Genomic DNA, 10,505 nt, shown 5'->3' with positions numbered 1-10,505 from the left:
ATACCATCATCTTAAAAAAAATATTCTAATCTTTGTTTATATTAGAATACCTTTGTAGGTCATAAAAACGGATGAATTTGGTTGTTGCTTCGGAAATGTCAAAATACAAAGGCCCTGATCTAGTGATGATGGACGGGGCTGAGAATTTAACGAGTTTTACACAACCAGAAGAGGTGCATGCAAATAATTGTTCTTCTTTGTATGTGTATTGCATATGATATAATACTCAAAAGGTATGTTTTCATATATGTTTAACTTTGCAGAATATGAGAGAGATAGAGATGGATTATGTCGGCCTTCAAAAAGAATCCATCCATTCAGAGTGTTCCCGGGACGACGTCGAGTGTTCCCGGGACGACGTCGTTGAAAAGTGACAAAAATTCACCTTTTATGCAACAAAAAGATGTGCAAGTGATGATATCCCACAACAACAAATAACGCAACCCTGTTGGAATTACGATATATCTGGATGACAACGTTTATTTTCGATTGATATTTCAATGAGCATGTTCAACGATGTTCACATAACTTCAGAAAAATATTTAAAAAACCCATGGCAACGCATGGGCATTCTTACTAGTTATCTGTAATGTAGCAGTTTGTTTACAATTTCTCTTGTGCCGTCGCTCGCTACCAACCACGCCAGCGGTTGGAATCGATGTGGATTGCTGTCTTTCTCGGTGCAACTGGCTGAAGTGGGAGCGGCCAGTAGGAGGAGCGTCGGCATCTTCTGTTATTGTTGAAGTGCTTGTAACTCTCTACAAAACCGAGCTGCTTTTTCGCACCTTCTTCCCTGGAGGAGCACTAGAATTGTTTTCTATTTTGCTTGGCTCGTTCCTCCTCTTCTGTCCTTTTTGTTCTCCTTGTGTAGTCTCATCTTCCATGGCTGCAAAATGGTCACGTCCTAATGCTTAACCTTTTGCAAGAGATGCTATATTTCATAAGGACAAACACAAGATTGTGCATGGGCATTACCACTATGTTTTGGAGAGGAGAAACACTCTTTTAGTTCGAGCACTTCATCCTCGTCATCTCTCACCGCAACTGGTGCACTTGCCTATGAAAATGTTAAATTAACTTGTGAAAACAAAATATAAACTATGATACGCACAATACTGCTCAGTCCTCTCTAGCTTAAGAATTGTATCACTTCTTGCGTTACTTTGTACCTTGTGAGATTTGGCTGCTGATATTGCTACTTCAGACACCTTCTCGCCTCGATAGTCTTTTTGCCGCCGACATCTCATCTCCTCAAGTTTTGCATCAATCGCCTGCACCAAAATCAACGAGTGAGAAGAGGTGAAACACATAACATGGAGCAAACAATTAGAGAGAGATGCTGCTTAATTACATCAAGTTCCTTTTCAAGGGCATCTAGGTCTCTCAACCACAAAGTTTTTGGAGTTGCTTTGCCCAAACTTTCAGCTTTGTCCTCTAATTTCTTCTGCTGTGCTATGAGCTCATGTACCTTCTCATGAGTAAATGTACCTATTGTCATTGTGAAAAGATACTCATAATCGATCACATGAAATCCTTCTGCTTCCACTTCTGTAGCTCCTCCTACAGCAACTGGCTCGGCGGTAATGTTTCTCTTTGGTAATGGTTCATATCCCTTCTGCTTAAGCTCCAGGATTAGCTCTGTCTTCTTCCTTTTAACCAGTTCGATGTCCCCGGAGATAACAGCATGAATAAACTTCGCTTTGTTCTTAAGCTTCAACAACTCTTCCCCAATATTTTGCAGCATTACTGCCTGCACAACATAAAATTATTTAATGTGTCAGTTTGCACCTGAACATCATCATCACAGAGGAAAAAGCAATAAGTACCTCTCTTCTGCCATAAAATTGAAGCCTCAGTTTGAAGAACTCTTTAAGTACTGAAAATGCAACACAATTTTAGATTCGAGTCCACAAGAAGAGAAGAGGTCAATACAAGTCCGTATTAGATAGAGAACTCACTGTCCTCTGGGGAGTCGTATTTTCGAATTTTACCATCCGAGTCAAACAAGCGCATGTTTGTTGTTCCTATTGTGGTTGTCAGCTTGAATGTCTTCTCAAGTCCTTTTTCCTTAGCAATACTCATGTTTTGCTTACTCAAGATAACCTCAAACTCCACGTCCGCATGATCGTAATTGGGGCTCATGTCCTGCAAATTTGTTGTAACTGAAGAAAGTTAAAAACATGTGAAACTCAAGATAAGGTACTGTTTGTATAAGTATTTACCTCCAGAAACGGTGGTTCCTTGTCCTTGCCCTTACACAGGGATACAAGAAATTGTCCGTAATCATAAGTCCAGCATCGGACGGGAAGCTCAGTAATTTTTAGCTTGGTAACATCAACTTCCTCTATAATACCAGTGATGGTATATCTGACACCAGCTGCCTTTGAACTTTTCTCCTTCACAGAGCCCTGTAAGGTTATTAATGGGACTTGCATCAAAAACCAATTGTCGAATTAAGGACCAAAAAGTGTCGAAGTAAAAGCATTTCACGGACCTTGAACCCTTTGTACCAAGGGACCATTGGTACGATTGCCTCTCCATGTAGCAGCCTTTTCAGGTTAGCAATGATGTCTTTTGGATTATAGTTTGGGACATGGCTGCTCCATCCATTGCCAAAGCCTTTACATCCATTGACCAAAACCATGGGAATGACCGGAAGATACCTGAACAAATTAAAGTTGGCATATTTTAGGTTACACAGATCGATCATCTTGAAGGATGAATGTTGAAAGAGATAATAATACTACCAACTGGGTTCAATCGATTGCCCTTCTTCATTCAGATAGTTGAGAAGAACATCATCGTCCTTGGGAAAAATTAAACGGGTGATAGGTGCCAAACTGGTGCAGATGTGGTGCGCCTTACCCGGATATTTGCCTCCCTGAAACGAATGTAAGCAGGCAAAGAAAGAAGCATGAGAATTGAGAACTCGTTGATATCATATAGGGTACTTGGGCTTCTTATACAAAGCTAATTAACCCACCGAAAGTCTGGTACCAAACTGGCCACGGGGCTTCAAAAGATTGATATTGTTGCTGCCAACAAAATCTTGAGCCATCCCGATGATTGTGCTTGCTGGACTCGGCTGACGGAGACCGTGGTCGAATGCCGAGTGCTCTGTCACATAGCCAGCAAACTCTGCCACCTGTAGCAACGGCCAACGGAGGTAACGGGTTTAGTTTGGAACATGCATGCATGCCATAGTTGGTGATTCCTAATGCACAGGATAATAATTCAAGAACTCTTTGGAGCACGCACAGTAGCTTCTTGGATCAAATTTCTCTTGAGCGCGCAGAACAAAACCTTCCTCTGCCCAGATCTAAGGCCGTCGACCATCGAAGGTATTGCGAGGGCTGCCTCTGCCATCGGCTCTGGCGAGTGGGAAGAGGCTGGCTGTTTTCGGTCTCGCCTTGGCCCAGTGCAACCAAAACGCCGCCTGAAGATGGAGAGCCGGAGGTGGCGAGGCGAGCGACGGCTTGGTGGTGCTCGTTACTTGTTCCAGAATCCAAAACCGAGCTCGTTTCCGATACCAATCGCGCACGGTTACGACCGACCAGGATTTCCTTGTGATGGTAACCAATCCGTTCCGATTTCGGACCCACCGCCCCGTATGTCAATCTGTGTCGCGTGGAGGACTGGAGGTGGAGCCGGCCGAGCAAGTCTCGTCCCCCTTTGCAGATGGAAGAATCCGCGGCAACAAGATCTGGCGAGCTCCTATTGGGATTTCCTTTTTGGCGCCGGTTTCTACTGTTTTCGCTAACCGGCGCCTGCAGCAGCTACTTGCGGGCCGGCCCATTTTGTTTTTCTGTTTTCAGTACTGTAAGGAAAACTGCAAAAACTTTGCGCGAGGTAGGATTCGAACCGCGCGTCGCTGGTTAACAGTAATCGACGGCCAACCAACCCAACCACCTCATTAGTTGTGCTAACATACACGTTTCTAATCCATTTCTCCTTTCTCTTTTTCCTTTTTTCTTTTTTCCCCTTTTCCTGTCCTTTTCTTCGTCTTTCTTTTTCCAAGTTCGTAATTGTCTTCTTCAAATAGATGAACTTGTTTTAAAAATCCATGAACTGATTTTTTTGAAACTCGTGAACCTTTTTTCAAATCGATGAAGCTTTTTCAAAATCGATGAACTTATTTTTCAAATTTGATGAACTTTTTCATTTTTGTGAACTTTTTCTGAAAATTGATGAACTTTTTTAAAAATTGATGAACTTTTTTCGAAATTGATTAAGTTTTTTTAAAAATCGATGAACCTTTTCAATTTAGGTGAACTTTTTCCTAATCCGATGAACTTTTTTCAAATTTGCTGAACATTTTTAATTCTAATCGATGAACTAATTTTATTGTTTGATGAACATTTTTTGAAAATCGATGAACTCTTTTGAATTTGTGAACGTTTTTGAATACATGAACTTTTTCGATTTGGTGAACTTTTTTTTTGAATACGCGAAACTTTTTTTTGCATGTGCATGAACTCTATTTGTAATATGTGAACATGTTTTCAAATAATTGGAAAATGTAAACGCTACAGTGTAGTAAGAAATTAATAGTGTGTCAACGTTTCTATTCTTTGTCAGCGTTTCTATTCTTTAAAGCCGCGCGCTGTGAAGAATCACTAGAATTTACCTGGTCTAAGTGGTTAGCCCTCTTTTTTTCGCATCGCGCGAATGTGGGCCGGCCCATCCAGCCGCTGTTGCGGGCGCCGGTCAGCTTGCGCGGCGCTGAAGGTGCTGAATAGGACCTCCCGCTCCTATTTGCATTCTGCAGCAAAAGGACGCCCCTTCGGGCGCCCGACTGGGCCGGCCTGTTGGGGCTGAACAAGAGCGAGCGGCCTAACGGAAAATTTCGAAAAAAGAAACGATTGGCGCGAGGAGGGATTTTTTTTTAAAGGTAACTCTTGCCGCTTTGTTTATCTAATACTCCCTCCATTCCTAAATATAGACTGTATAGTTTTTGGCACGGGAATTAAAGAAAGCACATGGAGGAAAAAATTTCACAAGTTTTGGGCGAGACTACACATGACTAATTGACATGAGAAAATAGAGGACCTTGTCTGATATAAGGAAATGTAACCGGATCCCTAAAAAAATTATCCAAACGAGTGCTACAACGCAATACACCTTATATTTCAGATTCTTTCTCAAAAATCTATACACCATATATCAAGGAACGGAGGGAGTATAATAAAAGTCTGGGATCTTATCCGAGACCACATCTAACGCAAAGTCTGATGGCACCATTAGCCAAATCTTGCAATGTTCCTCTCCTACAGAGGGTCCACCACGAAAGAAAACGCTAAGGCGATAGGGGGCGATCACGAGGCGATTGCACGTCTTCGCTAGGGTTAGGGGTTTGCTTCTCGGGGGCGGTTTGCATCTGGCAGCGGCGAGGGGGGGCGACAACGCAACCCTAGACGTGGGCTAGGATCGGTGTTCTCGCTGTGGGCAGTGGCTCATGGCTGGGACGGCGAATGGCAAGGCGACGGCGGCCGCAAGGAACGTCATGCATGCGCCTAGGGTGGTGGCGGCTCCGGTGACGAGAGGGAGTTCAAAGAAGGCTACTCCGAAGACGACGGTGGCGTCTACGCCGGCGGCGCGTCGGACGAGTGGCCCGGGGACCAGGGAGGATTCGCAATCCCCGTTGGTGAGTAAGACCCCGGATCCGACGTCGAGTTTGTCTGCGAGGTTGGGAGGGGTGGTTCTACTAGATAAGGAGTCGGAGGGGTTCATCTTTGAAGATCAGGAGTCAGAGATGCCAAAAAGCTCGAGATGGTCAGCGGTGGGGAAGGCGTGTACCAATCGTCCGGTGAACAAGACTGGGCTAGAAAGAGCGATGACACGGGCGTGGGGGCTGCATCGAGAAGCTCGGTTCAGGGACATGGGCTCGAATATCTTTGTGGTGCACTTTGGCAGCGAGGGAGATTATAAGTGAAGGAAATATGCCCTAGAGGCAATAATAAAGTTATTATTTATTTCCTTATATCATGATAAATGTTTATTATTCATGCTAGAATTGTATTAACCGGAAACATAATACATGTGTGAATACATAGACAAACATATAGTCACTAGTATTCCTCTACTTGACTAGCTCATTAATCAAAGATGGTTATGTTTCCTAACCATAGATATGTGTTGTCATTTGATTAATGGGATCACATCATTAGGAGAATGATGTGATTGACATGACCCATTCCGTTAGCCTAGCACTTGATCGTTTAGTATGTTGCTATTGCTTTCTTCATGACTTATACATGTTCCTGTAACTATGAGATTATGCAACTCCCGTTTACCGGAGGAACACTTTGAGTGCTACCAAACGTCACAACGTAACTGGGTGATTATAAAGGAGTACTACAGGTGTCTCCAAAGGTACATGTTGGGTTGGCGTATTTCGAGATTAGGTTTTGTCACTCCGATTGTCGGAGAGGTATCTCTGGGCCCTCTCGGTAATGCACATCACTATAAGCCTTGCAAGCAATGTGACTAAGGAGTTAGTTGCAGGATGATGCATTATGTAACGAGTAAAGAGACTTGCCGGTAACGAGATTGAACTAGGTATTGGATACCGACGATCGAATCTCGGGCAAGTAACATACCGATGACAAAGGGAACAAAGTATGTTGTTATGCGGTTTGACCGATAAAGATCTTCGTAGAATATGTAGGAGCCAATATGGGCATCCAGGTTCCGCTATTGGTTATTGACCAAGAATAGTTCTAGGTCATGTCTACATAGTTCTCGAACCCGTAGGGTCCGCACGCTTAAGGTTTCGATGACAGTTATATTATGAGTTTATGAGTTTTGATGTACTGAAGGAGTTCGGAGTCCCGGATGAGATCAGGGACATGACGAGGAGTCTCGAAATGGTCGAGACGTAAAGATCGATATATTGGACGACTATATTCGGAGTTCAGAAAGGTTCCGAGTGATTCGGATATTTTTCGGAGTACCGGAGAGTTACGGGAATTCGCCAGGGAGTATATGGGCCTTATTGGGCCATACGGGAATAGAGGAAAGAGGCCGAAAGAAAGGAGGCGCGCAGCCCCCCTCTGGTCCGAATTGGACAAGGGGTGCGGCCCCCCTTTCCTTCCTCCTCTCCCCTCTTTCCCCCTTCTCCTACTCCAACAAGGGAGGTGGAATCCTACTAGGACTAGGGAGTCCTAGTAGGACTCCACACTTGGCGCGCCCCTTCCTAGGGCCGGCCACCTCCCCCCTTGCTCCTTTATATATGGGGGCAGGGGGACACCCCATGACACAGAAGTTGATCTACGGATCGTTCCTTAGCCGTGTGCGGTGTCCCCCTCCACCATATTCCACCTCAGTCATATCGTCGCGGAGTTTAGGCGAAGACCTGCGCCGGTAGAACATCATCATCGTCACCACGCCGTCGTGCTGACGGAACTCATCCCCGAAGATTTGCTGGATCGGAGCCAGGGGATAGACATCGAGTTGAACGTGTGCTGAACTCGGAGGTGCCGTACGTTCGGTGCTTGGATCGGTCGGATCGTGAAGACGTACGACTACATCAACCACGTTGTCATAACGCTTCCGCTTACGGTTTACGAGGGTAAGTGGACAACACTCTCCCCTCTCGTTGCTATGTCATCACCATGATCTTGCGTGTACATAGGAATTTTTTTTGAAATTACTACGTTCCCCAACAATAAGCATGTTATGAATAACGGGCCGTGGCAATTCGATTTCAGTGTGCTGATCATGAAAGAATATGAAGGTAAGGCGAGACCCTCGGGGATGGTGTTTGATAAGGTGGACTTGTGGGTTAGGGTGGTGGATCTTCCACCGGATAAAAGGACAGAAGCATTTGGGAAAGCTTTGGGTAACTGGCTGGGAGAAGTGGTGAAAGCTGATGCAGACAAGGATGGAATTGCAAGGGGGAATCAGCTATGGATAAGAGCTAAGATTGATGTGTATGAACCCCTAATTCACGGTTTCTACCTGAAGAAATCTAAGGAGGAGAAGTTGGGCACGTGGTTTGATTTCTACTACGAGAAAGTCCCCCACTTTTTCTTTGAGTATGGGCGGCTTGTGCACAGGGCTGGCTTTTGCGAACCCCCTATTGATTCTTCGTCGCAGTGGGGTGGATGGCTGCGTGCATCTCCGGGAAGGAACACGAGCAAAGATACATCTGCGGGAGGTGCAACTAGCAGCGGCAACAGCCGAAGTCATTCAATGTATGATGATGGAACCAGGCAAGGGCACCGGGATGAACAGGTCCGTGTGAGGGACATCCCAACGAAGAGGAACCTAAACTCTCAATTCTCTCAGTCAGCTGAAAACCGCACTGGCGGGCAGAGTAAACCAAGAGATGGAGAGGTCAACAGCCCTAGGTGCGACAAAACTAAAGGTGCTGATGGAGGTGAGCATGATCTGAGGGAGGGCCTGGAGATGAGAAGGGAGCAGAACCTAAGGGACAAGCTGATAGATACAAATCTTGAGAGAGAGAGGCGCTATGCCCGGGATGTCTCATGGGAGAGGAAAGGGAAAGACTCGGTTGAGTTTCCACCTAGGGGACACCATGCTCATGCATATGATAGGGCCGATCAACCGAGGGGGGCTGGCGTTCACAGGCAGGATGGAAGAAGAAGGGGATACTATGTAAGAAAACCCAGGCAAAGTCCGGCCTATGATCACTGTGAGAGTCAGCGAGATAGAATCAGTTTCGAGAACAGGAAACGTAGGCCATGGAAAGTACGGGTGGCTAAGGGTGATATTGATAGGATACATGAACAGGATGCTTGCATTCGTGATACGCGACGTAAAACGTCGACAATGTTTGACCGCATTTCAGACAACATGGATAGATCGGCGGACCCCGAGGAACGGGGCCTCCCGGAGCAATGAATATTTTAGGCTAGAACTGTCGAGGACTGGGGTTAGACTCGACAGTGGGCGAACTCCGAGACCTGATTAGGTCCCACAACCAAGTGGTGGTATTTTTGTGCGAGACTAAGAAGAAGGCAAGGGCAATGGTGCTTCTACATATAGTGGTATTGATTTTCCACTTTTTTAAACAGCTTTACTTCCCTAGAGTTGATTCATTCCACTAGATCTTCCTTTTGTGTGAACAATCTGTTTGAAACAACCAATTTCTTCGCATCAAATTGTATCAGTCAACAACAGCGAATCAACAAGATAACATCAAATCTGGTTTGTTTCCTTTTTCCTATTTTCCATTGTTCGTGTTTTTCTTCTATGGATTTTGTGTTGTAGGAGGCTATCACCTATTAAAAGATTGTCCAGATAATGTACTGTCTAGTTAATCTGTACTTCCCTTGAGAACTACCCATTGCAGGGAAGCACCTGAGTTAACCAGTCATGCATATTCTTCTTGTAAATGTTTTTCTAATATCTTTAGTTGGCATTTTCAAATGACCCATTTTACTTTTTTAATTGACATGTACAACCACAGGTGTGCTCTGTATTGATTCCTTTACATGGATTTATGGGATGGAAAAATGATGAAGGACTATGACGCTGTAAATTTTCCTGATTTACTGTCAACGATGCTATTTCTTTTCAACCTTTTCTTTTTATATTGTACTACTGTTAGCAATGCTCTTGACCCCCACACATTCTCTTTCCCGGAGACAGCCACTCTATATATCGCTCTCGAGAGCTCTGTTACTCTGCTATGGATGTACTAGCTGCTACTATAACCTGTTTGTTTAGTTAATTTAACTTGAAGCACCTCATGTATGTTTGGCAGCTTAATTAACATCCACTTCTCTAGTCTGCAAGTTTTGCGAGGTTAACTAAATAGTAGCCACTTGCTTCCCTGAAAAAATTACTAGCTTGCTGTTTGTTGATCTTCAGTAACTAGTTTGTGTATTTTTTTTCTTTTCTGCTGTTTTAGGGAATCATTCCTCAAATTTGGCAGGTTGTTGCTTACAAAATGGCAGACCTGAACAACATACACTTTGTGGCATTGGATGATGCTTCAACCGAGAAGAGAAAGAGCGCCTTTAGATGTTTCTAGAAAGGAAAGGAGTAGTCACAAATATATGCTACATTGATGTGTATATCCATTTTAGCTGATCAACATATACCTCAGAAAGCATGTTGTTGTTTACTTCCTATGACAAACAGAAGTGTTCCCAGTGTGCAAGTGTTCTAAACGAATGTGTTTTTGTTTTTCTTGCTATTTTCCTATGTACCTCACACGACAATATCGCGCCAGAAATAGGGATTATGTTCTGGAATTTCTTTTTTTGCTCTATTTGGGTACAATGTTTGATAACTATCTATCTGAACATGAATTGACTGTTTATATAGCACCTAACGATAATTTCTTCCTACTTTCTGTGTCGGTTCCTGTCGTGTAGATTTTTTTGGAAGAACAAAAATCACTAGCGAGCATCAAAGCAGTGAAAGAAATAGGATATTAGGTGTTTGTCGAACCAGAAACACAAGCAGCTGCAAGTCCAACCAGGAAAAAAACAGAAGCAGCTACTAGTCTAGAAAGAAAAAAGAACGAAGAAAAC

The 10,505-nt window shown here is 44.1% G+C and overlaps 2 protein-coding genes across 2 annotated transcripts; one reads left to right on the top strand and one right to left on the bottom strand.

Moving 5' to 3' along the window:
• Nucleotides 1-573: 573 nt before the first annotated feature.
• On the bottom strand, nucleotides 574-3,660 carry LOC123162099 (DNA topoisomerase 2-like). The gene is made up of 11 exons (XM_044579900.1): nucleotides 3,259-3,660; nucleotides 2,984-3,145; nucleotides 2,748-2,881; nucleotides 2,495-2,663; nucleotides 2,223-2,408; nucleotides 1,959-2,145; nucleotides 1,827-1,876; nucleotides 1,352-1,750; nucleotides 1,170-1,271; nucleotides 976-1,057; nucleotides 574-886 (listed from the first exon to the last, which is right to left on the bottom strand). The coding sequence occupies exons 1-11, from the start codon at nucleotides 3,364-3,366 to the stop codon at nucleotides 759-761; spliced, it is 1,707 nt and encodes a 568-aa protein (XP_044435835.1). The 5' UTR covers nucleotides 3,367-3,660; the 3' UTR covers nucleotides 574-758.
• Nucleotides 3,661-7,516: 3,856 nt separating this feature from the next.
• On the top strand, nucleotides 7,517-10,173 carry LOC123161113 (uncharacterized). Its single transcript, XM_044578962.1, has 2 exons — nucleotides 7,517-7,570; nucleotides 7,710-10,173. Exon 2 carries the CDS (start codon nucleotides 7,720-7,722, stop codon nucleotides 8,863-8,865), a length of 1,146 nt encoding a protein of 381 aa, XP_044434897.1. The 5' UTR covers nucleotides 7,517-7,570; nucleotides 7,710-7,719; the 3' UTR covers nucleotides 8,866-10,173.
• Nucleotides 10,174-10,505: the final 332 nt, after the last annotated feature.

This window comes from Triticum aestivum, chromosome 7B (genome assembly GCF_018294505.1).
Source record: "Triticum aestivum cultivar Chinese Spring chromosome 7B, IWGSC CS RefSeq v2.1, whole genome shotgun sequence".
NCBI lineage: Eukaryota > Viridiplantae > Streptophyta > Magnoliopsida > Poales > Poaceae > Triticum > Triticum aestivum.
This window is presented reverse-complemented; position numbering and strand designations above follow the sequence as displayed.

Excerpts from the sequence above, each read along its gene's own strand:
- LOC123162099 (XM_044579900.1), bottom strand. The coding sequence starts at position 3,366 with ATGGCAGAGGCAGCCCTCGCAATACCTTCGATGGTCGACGGCCTTAGA. Across the intron at positions 1,751-1,826 it reads AATTTTATGGCAGAAGAGAG|GCAGTAATGCTGCAAAATAT; the intron begins GTACTTATTGCT and ends TATGTTGTGCAG. Across the intron at positions 887-975 it reads CTCCTCTCCAAAACATAGTG|CCATGGAAGATGAGACTACA; the intron begins GTAATGCCCATG and ends ACCATTTTGCAG.
- LOC123161113 (XM_044578962.1), top strand. The coding sequence starts at position 7,720 with ATGAAAGAATATGAAGGTAAGGCGAGACCCTCGGGGATGGTGTTTGAT.